The sequence below is a fragment of the Mytilus californianus genome, unplaced genomic scaffold (genome assembly GCF_021869535.1).
Source record: "Mytilus californianus isolate M0D057914Y unplaced genomic scaffold, xbMytCali1.0.p SCAF_5, whole genome shotgun sequence".
NCBI classification, from domain to species: domain Eukaryota; kingdom Metazoa; phylum Mollusca; class Bivalvia; order Mytilida; family Mytilidae; genus Mytilus; species Mytilus californianus.
In genome coordinates this window covers 57,612,067-57,636,518 of record NW_026262701.1, presented here as the reverse complement: position 1 = coordinate 57,636,518, position 24,452 = coordinate 57,612,067, and the positions used below count along the sequence as shown (strand labels likewise).

Genomic DNA, 24,452 nt, shown 5'->3' with positions numbered 1-24,452 from the left:
TTTGTCATGATTTATTGATTTTTACAATGAAAGTGAAATTCAGTTGACATATGATTGATCAATAGATTTTTGGTGTTTGATGCCACTTTCAGCACACCTAGCTATATCATTGTGGCAAATTTTTATTGGTGGAGGAAGTCAGAAAGAACCGCTCAGCTTTGGCAGAAAACTAGCTACCTTTGGCAATTAAGATCAAATTCAAACACACCTTGCCAAGGAGAGGTTTCAGGCTCACAATCTCCCTGTTGACAGGCTGGTGGTCACTTTTGATGAACTCCTTAGACAAGTCAGCCACCATAGCCTCTGATTAACATATGTCCTATGGAAACAATATATTAATTAAATTATTGTGCATATCTTCTACATAAAGGAATAGAAAGGTTTATACAAGTTTTTGATATTTGGTTGCTGACAAAAATTAGTTCCTACATTAATGAAAGAGATTGTGGGGTATACATTAATAAAGTAGAAACCAAGTGACACGAAAAAGTTCATTTAGAGGTCAAATTCATGGTCTTCAACAATAGTATATACATGGGTTTGTCTATACAAAACATCAAACACTGATTCCAAGAGTCCAAATAAGTTGTGAATAAACAACAATCGTCATTGTCTTGGCTTCTAAATAAAAAAGAAGATGTGGTATGATTGCCAATGAGACAACTCTCCACAAGAGACCAAATGACACAGAAATTAACAACTTAAGGTGACCGTACAAGCCTTCAACAATGAGCAAAGCCCATACCGCACAGTCAGCTATAAAAGGCCCTGAAATGACAATGTAAAACAATTCAACCGAGAAAACTTACGGCCTAATTTATGTACAAAAAATGAACGAAAAACAAATATGTAACACATAAACAAACGACAACCACTGAATTACAGGCTCCTGACATGGGACAGGCACATACATACAGAATGTGGCGGGGTTAAACATGTTAGCGGGATCCCCACCCTTCTATGCATTCACTTTTATAGCAGATTAGAGGAAACTTGTTACATTCGAACCTCGATAAGTCCAAGTCATAAGGACCCTACATAACTTATCAACTTATCCAAGGTAAGAGTTATAACAGGTCGCGATTTCATCATGTAATAATTCAGTATTGTACCTTGTGTAGTCAGCCTGATATGTTATAGCATAAATAGTATCTAACATCCAAATTCATATGCAGCGACAGTACATGCAGTATTGAAAAACAATTAATTTCATAAGAAACAAAGACAGAATATACAGAAATAAGAAGATGTGGTATGAGTGCCAATGAGACAACTCTCCATCCAAGTCACAATGTGTAAAAAGTAAACAATTATAGGTCAAAGTACGACCTTCAACACGACCCTTGGCTCACACTGAAAAGCAAGCTATAAAGGGCCCCAAAATTACGTGTAAACCAATTCAAACAGGAAAACCAACGGTCTAATCTATATAAAAAACGAGAAACACTTAAGAACCACATCAACAAACGACAACCACTGAAACAGGTTCCTGACTTAGAACAGGTGCAAACAAATGCAGCGGGTTTAAACGTTTTAACAGGCACCAACCTTCACCCCAACCTGAAATAGTAGTGTAACATTACAACATAGAAAGACACACTATAAAATATCACTTGAAATAGCTTAACTCAATCATGCCCCACTTGCACTATCATTTTCTATGTTCAGTGGACCGTGAAATTGGGGTCAAAACTCTAATTTGGCATTTAAATTCGAAAGATCATATCATAGGGAACATGTGTACTAAGTTTCAAGTTGATTGGACTTCAACTTTATCAAAAACTACCTTGACCAAAAACTTTAACATGAAGCGGGAAAGACGGACGGACTGACAAATGCACGCACAGACCGAAAAAAAACATAATGCCCCTAGGTGGGACATAAAAATACATCCAAGATCATGTGTAATAATCTAAATCAATTTATATTTAAATAATTACATCAAGCATCACTGAAGGGACATTTATTGTTGAAATTCCAATCTGGTGCAGAAAAATAGGTACTATTAATGTTATTACCCTTATTCCATTCTTCTACCTAATATTATTACCCTATTTTATTCTTCTACCTTAATGTTATTGTAAGCGTACTTTCATTTCGGTGTGTATTATTTCCGGGTAACTGTTTTTCACTAGAGAATATTGGATGTAAATAGTGTGAAAGCGTCGATCGTGATATCGTTGTTTTGTTTATATTAGACCGGTTTATTGTTTACATAAATAAATGGGTTAAAATTAAAATGATTTTCAAAAAACCAGTTTAATTAATCTGAGTCAATCTAGCAATTATAAATAATATTGATGATGATGAGGAGGTTTTTTTATAACTCAAAATACTTTATCAATGATCAGGACATTGAACTTGATATAAACCAAATTTAAAGAGCAGATTTGTTCTTACATAAAGTTTCAATTATAGAAGTCGACCGAAAAGCAAATACACAGAAAAACTTCGGCAACCCAAAAAATATAAATATTACAATGTTTAGTGACAATTTAAAAGCATATGATTTTAAAGATTTGCATAGAAAAAATATTTAAATCTTATTCATTAATAAGCATTATTGTGTTATCGTGTGTTCAAAATGAGTACTAATCATTTCATCAATGTATGGATCTAAAGCACTAGTGTAATTAATCCCGGTATAAAATAACTAGTGCAATCATTCCGTTACAAAATCACTAGTCATTCCTTGTTTAAAAACACTAGTGTGAACATTCCTTGGATGAAAACTCTCCACTTTTTACATAAATTATTTATGCAAGTTTCAAATACACTAAAAACTATTAAGCCACATTTCATATATGTTTCCCCTTCAAAAAACCCTTTTTAGAACCTTATAACGACTGGTGGATGTTTTACACTGGACCCGGATAGAAAAACCTAGTGAATTTTTGTTGGATAAAAATCACTGGGGATTTTCTTCCTCCGGATAAAGTACACTGGCGGAATCAAACCACTGTTACATTATTACCCTATTCCATTCTTCTACCTTAATGTTATTACCCTATTCCATTCTTCTACCTTAATGTTATTACCCTATTCCATTCGGCTACCTTAATGTTATTACCCTATTCTATTCTTCTACCTTAATGTTATTACCCTTATTCCATTCTTCTACCTATTATTTTAGCGTTCTTTTTTTTTAAATGCAATAGTTCAACAAGAAAATTAGTCATCCAATATTTCAATGGAAATAATTTTCTTAAATCATTTTAAATATCTTTGCACCATGAAATAAAATTATGTTTAGAATTGTTTTACTGAAACATATAAAGTCAGACAATAAATTGTAATATTACAACTGCTTACCAAATATCATTACCTTACCATTAGTGGTTCTACTTAAACTGTCCTAATCACAAACTTCAACATTTTTGACACCACTGTCATAAATAGCACATCTAAGTCTCACCTTTGCGATTTGGTCAAGGCGAGAGAAAAACCAAAACCTTATGGATTTTGATATACTCTTACAAATGGCTCGGCAGCAAAAACACAAGACATCAATAGAGTAATTTATTGTCCAAAAATATTAACAAGTGTAAACTAGCATAATATATACTGTAATGCTAGAGTAATAGCTCTAATCTTTTACAAAAAAAATGTTCAAAATATCACAAATATGTAAAACAAATATGTAAAAGTAAGCTAATTGGCAAAATACAATTGTCAATACAGAACTCTGGTATGAAAGACGAAATAAATGATTGGTTATATATATTTTTTATGTTTTTCAAAGAAAAAAATTAATTTTGTTTATTTGGTTATTTTCTGTTTTTTTATTCTACGAATTTGTTGAAGGAAAAAAAAAGTTGTAAATCATAACAAAAATAAGCTATGGTGTTAAAATACCTACTAAAAATATCACAGAGAGTTGACTTGTTATTGAAGATTTCATAATCAAAATCCTTCATTACAAAAGTTTCAATTTACAATTTACAATTTGTTTATACTCAATACACTTATATACAAACAAAAATAATACTTCTTACTCAAACTTAACTATACATTTATGCTTTTAAAGATAGTTTCTCATAAAAACTATAAGATGATTACTAAGAAATTAATCACTATAACTTTGTTGATACCAATTTTTATGATAAATGAAAATTTTTTGCTTAATTTATTTCTTATTGTAAAGTTTTCCATATTTAGGAATATTATTTGACATTCAGGTTAGATAACTCTAATAATTCACATCTTGCTTTTTCTATGTCAGTTTTAAATGTTGTCATTTGTTGCACTGCACACTTATGACTGCTTTGAAAATCAAGCAGCTTTTATCCTGTTCACCTTATACTCTGGTCCCCTGTCCTTGATATGTTTTTCATGATTTCAAAATGAGGTTATCACCGATTGTCTGGTTAATTCGTCCATTATTTTCAAGTACAATAGATACCATCCCTGTTTTTATTGAAAATTACGATAAAATAATGTGTTTGCTTTTTGGTACTGGATAAAATAAAAGGAGGAAATTATTTGTATAATGCCCAATTTGTTACAAATGTCAAATTTATATTCCCCTGAAAAAAACTTCTTTTATACAAAATTTGTTAGTATTTCTGGTATCTTGTATATAAAAACATTACATTCTAGTATTGTCACATATAAAGAGTAACTCTTTCTGCATTTCTTGTTAGACAAATGAAAAAAAAACTATTAGTTAAAACATGTAAACAGCACCTATACATAATAATAAACAAGACTCACAGACAAACCTTTCATATAAATGAACTGTTGACACAGACATATGTCTCGCCTGTCGGCATAAAATTCAGAAAGAGACAATCTGATGGACAGCAACATTGTTAATTAATTCAAAGTCGCTGGACCAACTAGTGGGTAGGGCCTCGAAATGGTTGATAAACTGAGATGTACAAGCAGCAATTTAACTTTATAGAAAATATTGTCTATTGTAAGTAGTTCCTATCGAACTAACTTAATCATAAAACTTAACATTGAAGATTGATTAAAAGTCACTGGACCATGACCTAGGGGGCAGGGCCTTAGGATAGTCATCAAACTGATATGTACTGATAGTAATTCAACTTTATAGAAAATAATATTGGTCCATCGCAAGTAGTTCATATCAAACTAACTTAAGCAGAAAACTTATCATTGACTTTCGTCGCAGGCGAGACAAAAATTTTCTTTCATAAAAAAAATACAGATATACATATAGTTCGCAAAGTAAGTGCCATAGTTTCACAGTACTATCAAATATGCACCTATTTAAATGAACAAAAGGGGAAAAGAAAAGAAATTTACTGATTCATGATCTTTTACTAAAAAGAATTTTTGATAAAATTTTTATTCTTGAGATCATCATATTTCTTTACAAAAGTATTTTTATCTAAATGTCTTATATAACTTTTAAAAAAGAATTCTCACTATGTTTACAAATTTATGTATCATATTAAAATGATTGTTAAACATATGTGAAGGATATTGAAGTCTGATTTTATGATACATTTCACATACTTCTATACTCTTAACAAACAAAAACATATAATAATATTTCATACAATACAGTGATTAGGTCTACTACTACATGATTCTGACACCTACATTTCTTAAACTATAACACTTTTTTCAAAATTTCTGGCTACCATCATTCAACAAAAAAAAACCAACTACACAATCTCATATCACATTTAAAGTGACTTGTTTTGTTTTTGGTTAAAAAATGAGGAACTAGCATACATTCTTCTTTCTATGCATAAACAACACGCATATCAACTAAGATGTCTTTTCCTACGCAATAAAATATCATGGTTCGTAATAAAAATAGCATCCATTAATCTTCATCACTATCATAATCAAGGTCAGCCCTTGTTCCCCTACGTTTTGATATAACTAATCCTTCTTCATAAGCTCTTTGTAATTTTCTCAGGGTTATAGCCATTCTGTCTGCATTTTCGTTGTTTCCAAACTGCATTCGTAATTTTCTAAGTTCAAGTTTCTCCTGATCTGCTTCATTCATTATTTCTCTTCTTCTTCTTTCTCTTTCTTTTTGCCTTTCTAAATCCTGCAGTGCAAAAAGGGGACAATTATTTTCTTTTATTAATACTAAATTCTCATAGTAAAAAGTATTTCATATCAATATCAAACAAAATATAAATATATATATATTTGAAATAAAATAAACATCAAAATAAACACAAATTTTAAAAGTCTAGCGCTTTCATCCTTCACCAGACTTACTGAAGAAAAGCTTTTTATATATAAGTCTGAAAATTAAACCCAACAATGTTAGAATTAGATTTTTATACTGACAAATTTTTGTCCCTATATATATATACATGCATGTCTAAATTGAAAACAACGTTCAAACCTATGATTGCGTTGGATAAACACCGCAATTTTTATACGTGTGCATGCAAAACAAATTTCTTGTTAGAGGGGTCTAAATACAGCACAAACAACAATTTCTAAAAGACCAAAAAAGTGAAAAAGTATACTTAAACAAAACGCATTTGACTAACAGGTCGAACAACAAATGTTCTTAAACCCTGCTGACTGCCATTGGCGATTGCCAAATAAACGGATCAACGATGTAATAAATGGATCTTAATTATAAATTTAATACTAAACAGAAAACATACATAAACATAAATATACATGTATATATAAGATAGGAACTTACTAGTGCATGACAAATATAATAGTTTCATAAATTTAATCATTTAAACAAACACAAAAAAGCTTGTATTTCTTCAATTCAATTATGTGATGAATTTATTTAATCATTTAGACTTTTGATAAAACTGTAACATACTAAATCTATAGCATACTATTTGTTTTTATTGGATTTGTACAAAGAAATGGATATAAAAGGAAAACTACTAATATTTTCAACAGAACATGGTAAAATAGATTAGATTTTTTTTTGGTTGCATATTCTGCATATGATAGTCTAGATTGGTGGGCCTTCAATTCTGAATCCTTTTTAATTTTTGGACCATTTTTCTTTATCTTTAAAAATAACGTTTATTCTGTAAAATTCTCAAGAAAATTATTTTACTATTGAATTAATTTGTTATTACATGATTTCCTTATTCTGTACATGGTTCATTTCTGCAATAAGTATTTTATTAATTCTTTTATTTTTTAGTTATTCTTTATTCTTTTGAATCCCATCATACTCTATTCTTTACATTTTTGCTCATTTTTTTTTTATTCATCAATTTTTTTGGCCATTATTCTCTATTCTGGAAACCTCATCAAGACCTCACATAAACCTTTCCTTCAAGGTTATTGTAATTTTTCATGTTAGTTACTGCAGAAACAATAATTTTGTTGATTAATTCTTGAATATTTTTTCGTTTGTTTGCCATAAATTAATTATTATTTCATACCTTTATAACAATATCATTTGGATCTCCTACATGTATCATAGGTTCTGTTTTTGGTCTGGCTATCGTTGGCATCAAATCGCTAGGTGGAGCCACTCCTGCTTTGGCATACAGTTCTACTAACCTTTTCAAAATATTAATTTTATTAGAATAGTATAGACTTTTGTCAAACATAATCATATGTTTATGTTCAAATGCAACAAAATATTTGTTCAAAAGAAAAAATTCTGTGCTGTTTGTCACCATTAAAGATATGGACAGTTTTCTTATGCATTTGTAATAGCATTAATAAAATTATAGGTTCCAAGTTCTCTTTTCTATTTTTTTCTTTCAAGAATAAATTGATATGTCAACCACATATGATGCCATAAGAACTTATCACTATTCTAAAAAATCAAAATCATGTTCTAATATTTTAGGAAATACATTGATTACCAAATAAAGCCAATATTAATTAAGAGGGCCTGAATATTAATCCAAATATCTGTAGTAATTCTTAAAGTAAGGCATTAAAAGGCTATAAAATATGTTTACAATAAAATAGTGAAGTAATTCACAAACAGCACAGGGATAAGGGACACACAGCAAAACTAAAGACATGCTATCAAGGGGGATAACTCTACATATTTTTTTTTTCTAAATTTCAAAATGAAATTGTTCACAGAGTTACACATATAAACCTCCTAAATGCTTTGACAATTCAAACACTGGCTTTTTCTTATTGTACCTCTAAAAGGTGAATTAAGATTAGGAGATATCAATGAAGATTTTAACAACAGTCTACTCTGAAATTATAAACAAGGAGTTGACAAAGATTGGTTGATTGTTTGCTATAAACATCCAGATGGAGACTAAGACAAGGATTTTAAACTCATACTAGTATCAGCTAATCATGAAAACTACATTCTTTAATCACTTTGATATCTACATTTCCTTTCTAGCATTCAAAAAGACGTTTTTTTTTACAAAATATCAAGACATCTTTATTGCCTTTCAAATTACATACCATGAGTATTGCAAACAAATCATTTGAGTCTTTTATCCATTTTATTTCTATATCCGTTTTTGCTGGAGTCGGTTTCACAAAAAACTTATGACTAAAATTGATCGTAAGTCATGAACAATTCAGTATACTTTCGATCAATCTTAGTCTTTTTGTGAAACCGACTCCTGATTCGTACTGAATTGTTTTCTTATATTTGTTTTCATCATCTGTCTCTTGCCTTTTATTAATGTGATGTGTTTGATTGAGCTGTTTTGTCTGTGACATACAATCAAAAGATTTGGTGACATCAAATTGATTCAATTTGGTGTTTTTTTGTGTTATAGTCCATATCAATAATGATGGCCGAATACACAATTCATTAGTAAGAGCAAATAAATGAAAATTTATGAATAATGTTAAATAATTTTCTTCTGTTAACAAGATAATTTCTAAATAATAAACAATAACATCCCACAAGTCACACATCAATGTGCCTATCCTCCCCCGATATTCAGTGAGGGTTGTGTGCATAATCACTTATTTTGAGGATTTTGTCTAATTTTTTGTAGACTATTGTCTATGACAAAATGGAGATGTTGAAAATATGTCAATGGGACAGTAACCCAACAACAGAATAATATATTGTCTTTTTTGTTTGTTTGTCTGTCCTTATTCAATTAACAATTTTTATCACCCTTTTGGTATATTCTTTTTTCATATACATGCAAATAAATGTAATTTATTAGTGAATAGTTCTGTTTTTTCTAGGGTTCAGCCTATGGTGTGTTAATCAATGGCATCTAAAGATATACTCTAGGTCTCTGGCAAAACCATGCTCAAAGCTTAACCAGATCATAATTACCTTATAACTCTGCAATTTCAAAATATGGTTTAAAACAAATTTTAGCAGTAACATGTGATTCAGAAATTTGAAAAAAAATCCTGAATTTAAATGATAAAAAAAAACAAAAAAAAAAAACAATGATATCCAAATAAGACAATGTTTTCTCCCTCTAAGAACTTGTATGAATAAAATATGAAGTTGTGGATGTTAAATTCATATATCATGCTTGTATTTGTATCCACATAGTGTTAAATAAAATGAATTGATTGATTGATTGTTGGTTGCTTAATGCCAGTGGCAAATATTTCATGCATCTTCAGGATGATAAATAAAATGAGTTTTAGTTACTTTTAATGGAACTGCAGCAAATATTTTGAATAAATATACTGAAATGTAAGTCTGATCAGTCCAATCGTTCAAGAAATAAATTTGAAGCATTGATTTCATATAAACATGAATAATCTTAACTGTTAAATCTTAGCTATGATAAAAACAAAAAATTATAAAGAATATACATCAATTATCAGCCATCCAATGACACTAAAAAAATCAGGAAATCTAGATCAATAAGAATAAGATTTTTCTTTTTTCATTTACAAAGTTCAGAATTTTAGGAAGTTAAGGCTAAATTACAACCCTGTTAAAAACTGTTTAATACTGGGGTGGCTTATAAATGACAAAATGTTTCTTACCATAAGAGAATATCAAATCTTTTTAGACGTTTTGCTGGAAATTTCATATTTCATCACAACCTATAACTTTAACCACATGCCAGCTTTGTAATATTTTATTAGTCTTGTCAGTATTTTATTTACAGTTCAAAATATTCTATACAACTTAAGTGCAAGTCTTTGTAAGAATCAGGCAATTTAGAAAATTTCAAAACATGGCCGAAAAAAACCCACCGACCTAACCATCCTATTTTGAAGTTACCTTCATCCTGGGTTAGAAATAGTGGGTCTTTTGTTTCTACGTGTCTGGTAATTTGAGAAATCTCTAGCCTTTTTGTTAAAATGATAGCAAAAAACGGAGTCATATGGTAACATACCTTAATTGTTAATTTCTAGTGCATTTTTCAACCAAATTATCTCTTGAATTACCAGAACAGGAAAAGGAAACCAATATGTTATATTCGTGCACCATTATACAATTTGAACATAACTTAATGGCAACTTGAGTGGGTTTTTGTTTGTCATGTTTTCACCACTGCCTTACTCTTAGGCAGATTGGCACTTAATTACAAATGAGTCTAGAAGGTGGGTCTAAAACATTATCATGAAGACTATCGTTACCCTGTATTAACCTAAGAAATAAATTTTATTTTAATTTTTGTACTTCACTGTTGTTACAAATTAATCAAAAAGTTTTCAACTCTAGCTTACTTTTGATTTCTCTCTTTCCTCCTTTTCTTAACTTCTTCAAAACTTGGATACATGAAATTTCCTTGCATTGGAGGACGCTTGTCTACTTGTTTTAATTTTTGTACTTCAGTGTATGTTACCATTGCACCATGCCCTCGTTCACAATAAAAATAACGCTTTCCTTTAAATACACCATTGTGTGTTGAATTAACTGAAAAAGAGAAACAAGTTGAAGACAATGATATAAAAAAAACAGGGAATGTAAATATATACATAAGTTCCTGAACTAGATTTTAGTGAGTATTGAGTCATTAGATCGGTACTTTCTGTCAAGTCTTTTTGTAGGTTTTTTGAATGTGTCCTTTTTGCCAATCTGATGAGTCCTTTCAAACTTATTTTTACAGTATTTTCTTATTTTGTGATATTTTACCATTGCTCCAAAGGAGGGTTGAGTGCAAACATATTCAACCCTTCCATATTTTGTATGTGTCTGTCCCAAGTCAGGAGCCTTAGCCATTTTTCAGTGATTGTTGTTGGTTGCTGTCATATTTATTTTTTGTTTGTTGCTTTGTCATAAATCAAGCCATTGGTTTTCTTATTTGATCTTTTTTCACATTTTGTCATGTCTAGGCCCTTTATACTGTCTATACTGTATGGGTTTTGCTCATTGTTTAAGCCTGTATGGTGACCTATAGTCGCATGCTTACATCCATATTATTTGGTCTCTATTGGTCTGTTGTCTTATTGGCAATCATACCGCATCCACTTATGCCAAAATAAAGAATATTAATTATCCTAGAACATTCTTACAGCAAGTATAATAACTGAAATTAAAAAAAACTTACTATTATCATCTAATTTAACTCCGACATACAATCTAGGTGCAATGGCATTGTCATCAATCACTCCCACAAATTTCACTGTACCTGAAATTAGTAAACATAATGGGTTTTACTAAGGTCTAAGGTTTATACACTAAGTACATCTATTTTAAGAATACATCCAATTTCAATTTTCATCTTTCTGCCTTTTTGCTTGGCAATAAATAAAAAAAAAACTTTTCTCCAGAAACCCTACTGATAGTATAATGACTGGTAACAAAAATCTCACTATTGTCATCTAATTTTTCTCAAACATACAATCAATTTTTGTCAATATATTTTTAAAACATACATTTCAAATATAATTCTAATAAAAGAGTTTCAAGTTCTTGTAGTTAGTTTCTACTACCAATTTCTAGTTTCTATAAATTTCATTCCACATAGAAGAAACATATATTTCAAACAAAATTCCAGTTGATAATTTATTTACATGAGCAACATAACGGGTGCCACAGGATCTGCTTACCCTTCCGGAGCACCTGAGATCACCCCCTTTTTTGGTGAGGTTCATCATCATCATTGCTCAGTCTTTGGTTTTCTATGTTGTGTTTTTTTTTAATGTTGTAAATTGAGTTTTAATATCTTTTTGGTATCTTTTGCCTATCTTTTAATAATTTCCTTTATAAAGGCAGGGTTGTTACTCACAATAGACATTAGGAGTTAAGGTCTAGCTGCTTTAAATCCGTTTTTCTTTGGATTTTTTATATAAATTTTGGTATATCCTATAACCTTTGTCCCCAATTATACTTCTAACTTGCTTTAAATTTTGCAATCAATTTTAAAATATGGATGAATGGAGATGTGCAGTAATTACATCAATGATACAGCAACCAAAAAAAGTGAGTGAACTAGAAAACGATAACCTGTGCCCTGCAATACTATTTGTATATTGAAAATATAAAAGACTAGGTCTAAATAAAATTACAAAAAAAGAAACAGAGCAGATACAATTTTACAGTCTTCTAGGAGACAAAATCCCCTTGAAAATGTAGGACAGGGAAACTAATCAATTACGTACATCCTCAGGTAGTTTTCTACAACTGGGTAAATTTTCATCAATATCTGTCTAACTGAATAGGAAGTGTTGCTCTTATAAAAAAAAAGTCCTCAGTGGCTGACTGGTCTAAGTAGTCTAACTACTATATCACTAGCCTGTCAACATTGAGGTTGTGAGTTCGAATCCTGCCCAAGGCAGGTGTGCTGGACTTCACTAATCTTAATTGACTAGGATTGTTAGTTTTATCAATAACCCTTAATAAACAATATCACTGAAGCATAACTGAGAAGGCGCTTATGCTTAAAACTAAAATGCATGATTTCTTATTCAACAGCATACTATACATGTCAATAGCCTTTCATAAATTTATACAGCTAAGTTGAATACTAGATGGAACCAAATATAAAATATTTGTTTTTACTGAGGATTCATTTATTTTCCTGGGTACATTTGTACCAATATTTTGTGGATTGAGGAAAACTTGCATTTTCTAAGATATTTTATTTCATGGTTTTTCCAGTGTCAGTATGCACGCCTACAGAAAATTTGAAATTCGTTGAACATTTAAATTCGTGGTTCACCTGTACCCAATTAGTATTCAACATATAATCAGGGGCGGATCCAGGATTTTAGGTTTGGGGGAGGGGGGGGGCCAAACTTAAATTTTCGAGGTAAAATTATCGAAATATTCTTTATTAAGCTGAGGACAACCCATGCTTTGCAATTTTAGGGGGGCGCACACCCGCCACGCCCCCGCCTGAATCCACCCCTGATAATAATGAATCCACAGTGACAATCTAATAATAGGTTGTTACACTAAATTAACTTTATAAGAAAACTTTACATTAGGTGTTGACAAATACCGTATAGCGGGTTATTTTCACGGGTGTAAAATTTCGCGATTTAGGGGCAACAAAGTATACGAAAAATTTTGGCGGTTTTTATTTTGGTGGATTCTCAAATCCCAATTAAATATTTTGGCGGATACTGAAATTGTTGCACTTAAAAAGTTGTAAAACTTGACAAACAAGTGTCTATTGTTATGGTAAAATGATTTGTTTTTACCTGAATGACGTCTAATTTATTGATTATATTCTGATACAGTTAATAAATAGAATACCGATGACTTAGATAACAGGTATTCAAACGTCTTGTAAATTTTACGATTGATTAGTTACGAAATTGACTGGACCTTTGATGTTCTTACTAATTAGGTTACAAAATTATCATGAGTGTTTACAACTCTTGTATAGTTTGACACTAATTAATAAGGGTAATTATCTGATCAGAGTACCTTACACTCTTATTCTAATTGACACTTATTAATAAGGGTATACACACCTGACAGTCATTTTATAAAATACATGTATGTACTATGCCCTTTGGCATTTATGTTGTTAAAACTAACATATACCTCTATTGACTTGCCGACTGGGAAAAATAGATCGTTCACAAAACGTTTTAGCTATTAGAAAATATGCCAACGTATGCATAAATTTTCGCGGAATTTATTTTCGCGATTTTCGTTTATCCGCCAAAATAAGCGAAAATAAACACCCTGCGAAAATAACCCGCTATACGGTATAGTGCTCAGGCTCTGTCACCAGCAAGTGACACCTACGTCTCACATTGTGATATGTGTTACAGGTGAAATAAAAACCAGATAGATATCTAGATAGATTAAATCAGAAAAATATTGGCAGAGAAAATAAATCGCCTAATTCACATAACTGATCGACAATCTACATTATAAATATAATCACACTATGTAAAAACAAACTAGAGGCTCTCAAGAGCCTGTGTCGCTCACCTGTATTTACTGATGCTTTGGAAATCATGTAATATAAGGTTATAATCATAATTAATAGTATTAGATATTATAATGATATCTAAGATAATAACAAAAAACTGCAAAATTTCTGTAAAATTACTAACTCAGGGTCAGCAACCCATCAACAGGTTGTCGGATTCGTCTGAAAATTTCAGGGCAGATAAATCAAAATCTGATGAACATTTTTGCTACCTGTCAGATTTGCTCTAAATGCTTTAGTTTCAGAGATATAAACCAAAAACTGCATTTTACCCCTATGTTCTATTTTTAACCAAGTCGGCCATGATGGTTGGAAGGCGGGGTCATTTGACACATTTTTTAAACTTAATACCCTAATAATGATTATGGCCAAGTATGGTTAAATTTGTCTCAGTAGTTTCAGAGAAGAAGATTTTTGTAAAAGATTACAAAAATTTACGAAAAATTGTTAAAAATTGACTATAAAGGGCAATAACTCCTAAAGGGGTCGATTGACAATTTTGGTCATAACAACTTATTTGTAGATCTTACTATGTTGAACATTATTGCTCTTTACAGTTTACCCCTATCTATAATAATATTCAAGATAATAACCAATAAAATGCTCCGCAGGGCGCAGCTTGATACGACCGCAGAGGTCGAACCCTGAACAGTTGGGGCAAGTATGGACACAACATTCAAGCTTGATAGAGCTCTGAATTTGGATTGTGATTAAATATTTGACACAGCATAGGTTTCTGACACAGAATGAATGTGGTCTAAGAACTTAAAAATTTTAAATTGGACATTCACCTATTATGGTCCAATATCCAAAATCTAAATACATGGTTAGATTCAGCATATCAAAGAACCCCAAGAATTCAATTTTTGATGAAATCAAACAAAGTTTAATTTTGGACCCTTTTGACCTCAATGTGGACAAAGTTGATAATGGGGCCCAAAAATCAAAAATCTAAATACATGGTTAGATTCAGCATATCAAAGAACCCCATATATTCAATTTTTGTTGAAATCAAACAAAGTTTAATTTTGGCCCCCGATTTGGACCAACTTGAAAACTGGGCCCATAATAAAAAATCTAAATACATGTTTAGATTCAGCATATCAAAGAACCCTAAGAATTCAATTTTTGTTAAAATCAAACTAAGTTTAATTTTGGACCCTTTGGACCTTAATGTAGGCCAATTTGAAAACGGAACCAAAAATTAAGAATCTAAATACACGGTTAGATTCGGCATATCAAAGAACCCCAATAATTCAATTTTTGATGAAATCAAACAAAGTTTACTTTTGGACCCTTTGGACCTCAATGTGGACCAATTTAAAAACGGGGCCCAAAATCCAAAAACTTAATACACGGTAAGAATCAGCATATTAAAGAACCCCAAGAATTCAAGAATAAAACCCCATTGAAATTGGTCAAGAAATAAGCAATTTATACGAAGTATCTTCTTTTGCACAATCCTGTGCAATTGAATATTTCTTGCTATTGCGCAATACTGTACAATTGACAATTTCTTGCTATTGCGCAATATTGTGCTATTGGATATTTCTTGCTATTGCACAATACTGTGCAATTGAAGATTTCTTGCTATTGCGCAAATACTGTGCAATTGAAGATTTCTTGCTATTGTGCAATACTGTGCAATTGAAAAATTTCTTGCTATTGCACAATACTTATTATATAATAATTTACACATCCTGTTTGGTGTGTATCTCCTATCATATCATTATTATTTGCTTTTAAATATAAAACAGAAATAACCAACTTAAAATGGAAAATTTTAAAAGAAAAAAAAAAGGGAAAAAAAAAAATCCCCCCCCCAAATTTTTTGAACCCCCTTATGATTCATCACCCCAAAACTCAATCCCAGCCTTCCCTTTGTGGTGTGGTACCTTGCAGTACAATTTCAGAGAGATCCATACACTTGAACACAAGTTATTGTCTGGAAACTAGAAAAATGCTTATTTTTGGCCCCTTTTTGGCCCCTTATTCCTAAACGTTTCGGGCAATTACCCCCAAAATCAATTCCAGCTTTCCCTTTGTGATATGGAACCTTGTAGTACAATTTCAGAAAGATCCATACACTTACACACAAGTTATTGTCATGAAACTAGAAAAATGCTTGTTTTTGCCCCTTTTTTGGCCCCTAATTCCTAATATTTTGAGGCAATTACCCCCAATATCAATCCCAGCATTCCCTGTGTGATATGGAACCTTGTGGTAAAATGTCAGAGAGATCCATACACTAACACACAAGTTATGTCTGGAAGTTACAAAAATGCTTATTTTTGGCCCCTTTTTGGCCCCTAATTCCTTAACTGTTGGTACCCTAACCCCCAAAATTAATCCCAACCTTCTTTTTGTGGTATTGAACCTTATGGTAAAATTTCATAGAGATCCATTGACTTAAACTAAAGTTAGAGTGCGAAAACCAATGTGTCTTCGGAAGACAACGACAACGACGACGCCAACGTCATACCAATATACGACCGCAAAAATTTTTTGCGGTCGTATAAAAACTGCAAAATTTCCTTAAAATTACCAATTCAGGGGCAACAACCCAACAACAGGTTGTGAGATTTGTCTGAAAATTTCAGGGCAGATAGATCTTGACCTGATAATTAGTTTCATCATGTCAGATTTACTCTAAATGCTTTGGTTTCAGAGATATAAGCCAAAATCTACATTTTACCCCTATGTTCTATTTTAGGCCATGGCGGCCATCTTGGTTGGTTGGCGGGGTCATCGGACACATTTTTTAAACTAGATACTCTAATGATGATTGTGGCCAAGTTTGGTTAAATTTGGCCCAGTGGTTTCAGAGGAGAAGATTTTTGTAAAAAGCTAACGACGACGACGACGGACGCCAAGTGACGAGAAAAGCTCACTTGGCCCTTCGGGCCAGGTGAGCTAATAAAAAAAGAGAAAAAAAAAATAGATCTAGTTTTACTTTTGTTTATCTAAAAATACCTTCTATTTGTCCAATGGTTAATAACAAAAAAGTTTAAAGATTTAAAAGTGATTAATATCTTAGTTAATTGAGATAACACAGGAATCAAAATACACTTTTGCAGATTTATTATAGCAGATAACACTCTTGTTTTAACTAATTTTCTTGCAAATGGTCAGTTCAATGAAAATTTTATCAGGTCCCATTTAAAAAAATATTGTTTAGTATAGATATCAATTTTGTTCAAGTAAGACAGGATAAAAAGTAGGTGGTTTTAAGAAATAACCCTCTTAAGCAATTTAGTTTCAACACCTGAAGGAAATCTAAACATCTGTTAATTTAGTTTTATCTTATGAAATATATCAATTGCAAGAAAATTGATAAATAATATTAAATATATGTGGGAAGGCGTAGGACTGTCACCTCTGTAATTTAAAAAAATGTTAAATGCTACATCAACTATATGGAAAAAATATTACCTCTTCTAAATTTAGAACCTATTTATAAATGACCATCATGAAAAAATGTAAATTGCAGTCAAGTTACGTATAAAAGATTGTATTACTATAAACTTCATTTGGAACCAGGGATTTTGGTCAGAAAAAATCTAACCCTGTACTTAATTTTGGAAACTTGCAGTGACACTGTCAAATGTTCTGCAACAGGGTTCCATGATAGAATGATTTCTTGTTTCCAAAATCATACTGTTTCATTTGTTTAGTTAAAAAAGTTCCTAATAATAAAAATTCTTTCCTAAACTTTTTTGGCAACTTTTTGATACATTTGTATTACTATAAGAACTGTAAAATGAAAAAAAATTGCTGACCTATTCACCCTATTCTCATTCTATTGCAACAAGAAACAACTATATTTGGCATGAGAAAATCTAATTTGATTGTACTTCTACATGTATGCCAGGCATACAAAAATGTAAAGGATCTCCTAAATGAAAACACTCTCTAATTTTGAAGACATTGCACAAGATCATGCATTTCTCAGACTGTTTATTACCTTTTTATACTAAAACCTTTGAATGTGTACTGATTGATACTTTTGTCTGGGAGAACATAATTTATTTATTAGTTGTGATTGACTTTGAATTAGCTTTCCTTGGTTCATGTCTGTCATATTTGTTTTTTTGTAATATGTTTTGTTACAAATAAGACATTAAGCATGTTAAGTATCTGGTTTGAATTGTTTCAAATTTTTCATGCCTATAATAGCAGACTATACGTTATGGGTTTTCTCATTGTTGAAGGCTGTCTCATGACCTACAATTGCTTGTATCCACTTCATTTGAATTCTGGTTGATAGTTGTTTCATTGGCAATCATACATGTACCGCGTCTCCTTATTTTTTTTTTTTATAGTACCAAATGGATTTTTCAAAGAATGCACACCATTTTCATTTGAATATTCATGAGATGTTGTAATTTTTGTTTTCTTTGGAACATTCTTTAATAAGGTCTGCACTATTCATTCTGTTTGCTTGATTATATTGTAAAGCAAATTCAAATGTCCTATAAACAATTTTGATGGTAAATATGAATATGAGAAAAATTAAAAATAAATTTTAAATGTAGATTAAGTACAATGTATGAAGTGAAAACAGATATATACATGTATGGACAAATGGAGATAATTCTGATTTCTTTTCTCTTGCAATCGTGGATTCCGATTTAATAATTTGAATGTCTACTTTGCTTCTGAAATTTTTCTCTGTTATCATGGTTATATGTAGATTATAAACATTAATTTTTCTTTGTTAAAACTGTAGAACAAAACTTCTACAAAGAGTATTTATGGAATTTAGATATTTAATTACCAGCATGTTGCCCTCGCACAAGAACTCGATCTCCAATTTTAACACCTCGCTGATCATGTGGTATGGTTGTAGAGTCATCTGCTCTGCTTAATGAAGATTCTCTTAATAATTCTGCTGCTTCTCCAAAATTGTCCTTCCAAAATGTTCTACAAGGCCCACAGGTGCACATGAATGGGTCAACATCACTCTATAATACACAAATAATTCATTAAGTATGTCCACAAAGGCTCAGTTTTAAAGGAAAATAGCTATTGATCAACTCTATCAAGTAAGCATGGCCAACAGCCTAATGGGTACTATGTATTATGCATGTTATTTACATCAGTATATTCTTCTTCCCCATCAGATCTTTTTTAATGCTATTGACAGTCCTTATCCAGTATCTCACTAAGAATTTTTGCAGGCAAGTCCAGGGACTCGTCATTTTTGGCCATGGCAAGTCCAACAGTGAGAAGAAGAAATCTTATTGCGATAAAAATTATTATTTCAGTCTCCATGACAAAATAAAGCAAGGAAATGGCATTTAATTTAGATCACTTTTAAACTTTTGCTATAAAATGATGATCTGTGTGCTTTAGTTGATACAATATTTTTCAATTTTGATGCATCTTTGGATTCACCAGTTTTCAAAATGAGTCCAGTCAAATTTTCACGAGTCCAGGACTCCTGGACTTGCCTTAGAGAGAACCCTGCCTTATCACTGTTCAGGCATAATCGACTTTCAACAATGATATACAGCTGTTAATTCAGTTTGCTAATGCAAGCGTAATTTCAAAATAAGTGTTAATGTATTTTATTTTCAAATGTCTTTAATTCTTAAACAAGTTACCTGCAGTGCTATTTGTTAACACAATGTATTCATCAATGAAAATTAAAAAAAAAAGGTATCTGTCCAGGATAAGAAATTTAATAAGTGATTTCAAATTGCTAGTTTTGTGCAGAAAACATGCAACATGGGTTATCTACCTTTGTTTCAGGTCTAAAATCATTCATTTGAGGAATACAACTTGACATATATTATATTGGCATTTGTCATGTTTGTGTATTGCTGTGTGTTGACCAAGAGATTATCATTCAAATCTTTCTTACTGGCAAACATGTAGAACGATGAAGTTCAGGATATACTGTGGTGGTGACTTTATAAGGAGGAAGAGCAGGAAAATGTGGATTTGACTGAATATTTGACTAAACCCGATCGTAATAAAATAATATTCAAATTCTAAATATTCTATAAGTGATTAAGTCTGATATAAATTTCGATTTTTTTTTCTTTTGCATGTAAAGTTCTGAATTCAATGGGCTAGGAGTAGGACCTTTAAATGACAAAAGGCAGAAAAAGTCATGATTTTGTTTCAGACTATATGTTGAAGGCCTCACTGTGACTTTGAGATGAAGAACAGCAATAAAAGCACTGTTCCTTTGCTTTTTGTGTGTTTTTTTGCTGTGCATGTACTGATTTTGTGTCATGGATGGATACCCCATATCCTTTGTTTTTCTTTTATATGTTAATCTGTAAATGTCTTTTGGTTACATTTGTGTTGTTGGGTTACTGTCTTATTCACAAATATCCAATATATGCTTTTATTCATATCACTTTTTTATAAACAAGTGTATAACACTTAGTTACCATATACGTGTATGTACCCCTTTTAATTATTACAGTTTAAATTCATGCTCATGTAATTCTACTCCTAGGGTTCACCCCTTCCCCAATAAAAATTAGTCAGCAGATATGACTAATAGATGGTAGTATATATACATTACATGTATAAGACAATATCACAAAAACTAGACATCTTAGTTATTAAAGACAGATGATATATTTATGATACATATGTATTATATTTACCCAATTAAAAAAAATGTTAGTGATAAGACTGAATACAACAAAAAAATAAGAATGATGAACAGATCAGAAAACTTAACTTACCAGCCTATAGCGTGGTGCAAACATTTTTATTGTATTATCTGTATTTTGTTGCTAAAAGAAATCTTATTTGTTTTGCATTCACTACAACCATCAATTATCAAACAAATCAACACAAAGAAGTGTATTGTTTGTAACTTTCCTTCATTTCATGTTTGTGCATGGTTAAGAAAGTACCTAAGTGTATTATTACCTAGTTCAATTCATATGACAAATTTAACAAGGAGTTGATATATAAAATGGATTGTCTGTTTTTGTTCATTGATGTGTAACAAATAAAAGTGGCAATGATCCATATAGCAATAAAACAAAAAACCTACCAATGCTGGTCTTAACATTCACCTAAACACACTGAATATTTATTTCGTTATTCCAGATAAAAACAAAATTTTACTGGAGAGAGATATCTGTAAATGAACTTTAAATATCATACTCATACATGTTAATAATAATGAAATGTACTTTTGTAAATTGTATCCCTATTTGTTTATAAATTAGTAATGTTTTATTTCTTTTCTTTACCTCGATGTGTTTGTGTTTACTTTTATTACTACAAGCACTCATTTTGAACACTTCTGTGATTGAAATGATTTAAAATTGTGGGTTCACATGTCTAAAAATTTATCAGGCATCCTGTTGTTATGGAGCACTGTTCGTACTTCCGGTTGTTTTGAAATTACTTACATCATTGAAAATATTTTGATTTACTGATCGCTCTGAATGAATTTACGTACATATTTAATCTTGAATAACATTTATTCTAAAAAAAAATTAATTTAAAAAGCGTGATGGTATGTTTTAATGGAAACTTCCATTTTCTTCCTGTTGAGGTTTTCATGACACAAGCGGCTAGGAAGAAATCAATATTTGGTGATGAGGATAAATGAGTAAAAGCAGTGTATACGGTACTACTAGACGAGCACGTCGATCAAATCAGTATATAAGGTATTAAGCAGATTCAAAGACATGAAAAATAGCTGGTCCCTATAACAATTGACAAATTTGTCCTCAAAATACCACTTCAGGCACTTGACAGTGAGTCATAACTTGACATAAGTTATTTTTTTCTTTTGGCATCTGTCAGTTGGAGTTTAGATCCTTTGCAGAACTCAACAGTGAAGATATAAACAGTTTGTTATAAAGAATATACAACCAGTGGAAAATTACTGCAGGTATCATTTATCTGTTTATTATAAAAATGTAGTTTTAATAGCCACTGGGAAATTTCAACAAGTGATCAACAGTATACTGTATACACAATTTTAAACATTTTGTGAACTTTTATGTTTATTAATCATATGTATTTATGTTGCTTGCCATGGCACCAGGGCTCCACATTACTGTATGTCCGATTGTCAGTGACAAATGAGAATATAGACATTGGAGAAGACGAATCAATTTCAATCAACATTTCAAAGCAAAAGGCAGACATCCTCAACACACAGTTCCAATCAATGTTTACAACCGAATCAAGTAACAGCATTCCAGACAAAGGTCCAAGCTCACACCCCACAATAACACCACTAGAAATATCACTACCAGGTGTCAAGAAACTTCTACACAACATAAACCCACACAAGGCAACTGGCCAAGATAACATCAGTGGCAGAATATTAAAAGTGGGTCTCATTGGGGTCTAAGCGTGACGCGGGATTGCCGATTTTTTGTAAGCGTGACACGTGAAAGTCAAATTATTGTGCCGTGAAAACGGGAAATGAAGTCTAGCGGGACACGGGAAATTACAAAAAAATGAGAATTGCTTACGTACATAGTGTAAGCGGGATACGGGAATATGACAAAACAGTAAGCGGGATCTGGGATCAGAACCCCCCAATGAGACCCCCTTAAAAGAACTCAAAGATCAAACAGCTCCAATTCTTACACTAACCTTTCAAACATCACTTGAAACAGGCATAACACCAACAGACTGGAAACACGCCAATGTAGCACCAGTATTTAAAAAAGGGGAAAAATACAAGCCAAAAAATTACCGCCCAATATCATTGACATGTATTTCCTGTAAACTTAGGGAGCATATCATCACCAAACACATCATCAACCACCTTGAAAAGAACAACATACTGTATGACCTCCAGCATGGCTTCCGTCAGTCACGATCATGTGAAACCCAACTCATTTCTTTCATCCAAGAGCTTGCAGCAAATAACAACAACAACACACAAACAGATTTAATTATGATGGACTTTGCCAAAGCATTTGACAAAGTCCCTCATAAAAGACTTCTGTATAAACTGAACTATTATGGTATTCAAAATGAAACACTAAACTGGGTCTCTGCCTTCTTAAATGACAGAACACAAATAGTTGTCTTGGATGGAGAGTCATCTGACCTGGCTCCAGTCACCTCAGGTGTCCCTCAAGGCACAGTTCTGGGCCCAGTATTATTTTTGGTATACATCAACGACCTACCAGAATACTTACAATCCAGTAAGCTCAGACTGTTTGCCGATGACAGTATCATCTACAAAACCATCAAATCTCAAAGTGACTGTGATGCACTCCAGTTAGATTTAGATGCAGCTGCTAGGTGGGAGCAAGACTGGTTGATGGCTTTCCATCCAGACAAATGCACAGTCCTTACAGTATCACAAAAGAAAAAACAGTTAAACATGACTATATCCTTCACAATCACAAACTTGAACTAGTCTCTTAAGCTAAATATCTGGGCATTACACTACAATAAAACTTAAAATGGTCAAAACATACTGACAACATCATAGCTAATGGAAACAAATCTTTGGGTTTCTTAAAAAGAAATTTAAAAACATCATGTCAGAACATCAAAACCCAGGCATATCTGGCATTAGTTCGTCCTAAGCTTGAATATTCATGTTCAGTATGGGACCCTCACACAGTTGAACAAACCTCTGAAATCGAGATGGTCCAAAGACGTGCCAGATATGTCTGTAACAGGTACCATAACATCAGTAGTCCTACAGACATGATAAACTCACTAAACTGGCCCACGCTACAAGAAAGAAGACTATGCACAAGATTGATAATGTTCTACAAAATAGTACATCAAATCGTAGCAATCCCATCTGCTATTCTCATACCATCAGACAGTAGAAATCCGCAAATATCATAGCTTCACTTTCAGACACATTTCCACCAAAAAAGATACATATAAATTTTCATTTTTTCTGTACACTATTACTCAGTGGAATTTACTACCAGTCCACACAGTCGCTGTAACCACAGTCAACACTTTCAGAGAACAGCTTACACCAACTGTTCTCCACAAATTCATTTAATTCATTATAAGCCTATGTACATAGTTTTATTTACAATTTAAAATTTTTTTACGCACTCCAAATTCATTTTCAATTATTTTTGTGTTTTTGTAAATATATATATAGGCCACACAGTGCAAAACAGTATATAATCTTCAGATAATGAAGGACTACTGAAAATCTAAAGAAGAGAAAAAAAAACAAAAAAACATAAAAATGTATACATGATCATTGATGATATATACATGTACAACAAA

At 31.6% G+C, this 24,452-nt stretch overlaps 2 protein-coding genes across 4 annotated transcripts in view; one reads left to right on the top strand and one right to left on the bottom strand.

Annotated features, from left to right (window-relative positions):
* Positions 1–3,505: 3,505 nt before the first annotated feature.
* LOC127702957 (CAP-Gly domain-containing linker protein 1-like) lies at positions 3,506–21,604 on the bottom strand. Of its 3 annotated transcripts, none has more exons than XM_052207284.1 (7): positions 21,464–21,597; positions 19,015–19,201; positions 17,670–17,687; positions 11,394–11,474; positions 10,570–10,759; positions 7,362–7,482; positions 3,506–6,031 (listed from the first exon to the last, which is right to left on the bottom strand). In XM_052207284.1, exons 1-7 carry the CDS (start codon positions 21,503–21,505, stop codon positions 5,801–5,803), a joined length of 870 nt encoding a protein of 289 aa, XP_052063244.1. In that variant the 5' UTR covers positions 21,506–21,597; the 3' UTR covers positions 3,506–5,800. The 3 variants fall into 3 exon arrangements, with proteins under 3 accessions (XP_052063244.1, XP_052063246.1, XP_052063245.1); XM_052207286.1 differs by lacking the exon at positions 21,464–21,597 and adding an exon at positions 20,945–21,089; XM_052207285.1 differs by lacking the exon at positions 17,670–17,687 and having other exon boundaries at positions 21,464–21,604.
* Positions 21,605–21,779: 175 nt separating this feature from the next.
* LOC127702955 (probable phospholipid-transporting ATPase IIB) overlaps positions 21,780–24,452 on the top strand; it is a 43,032-nt gene continuing 40,359 nt past the window's right edge. Inside the window, exon 1 of the mRNA XM_052207282.1 lies at positions 21,780–21,886. Within this exon, the coding sequence (XP_052063242.1) occupies positions 21,825–21,886 (62 nt within the window). The 5' untranslated portion in view covers positions 21,780–21,824. The remainder of the gene's footprint in view (positions 21,887–24,452) is intronic.

Bases quoted from the DNA above. Each gene is read 5' to 3' on its own strand.
- LOC127702957 (XM_052207284.1), bottom strand. From the start codon at position 21,505: ATGAGTGCTTGTAGTAATAAAAGTAAACACAAACACATCGAG. The intron at 19,202-21,463 runs GTAAAGAAAAGA...TGTGTATTATAG, and splicing joins GTAAACACAAACACATCGAG to AGTGATGTTGACCCATTCAT. The intron at 6,032-7,361 runs GTATGAAATAAT...TTTGCACTGCAG, and splicing joins CAAATGATATTGTTATAAAG to GATTTAGAAAGGCAAAAAGA.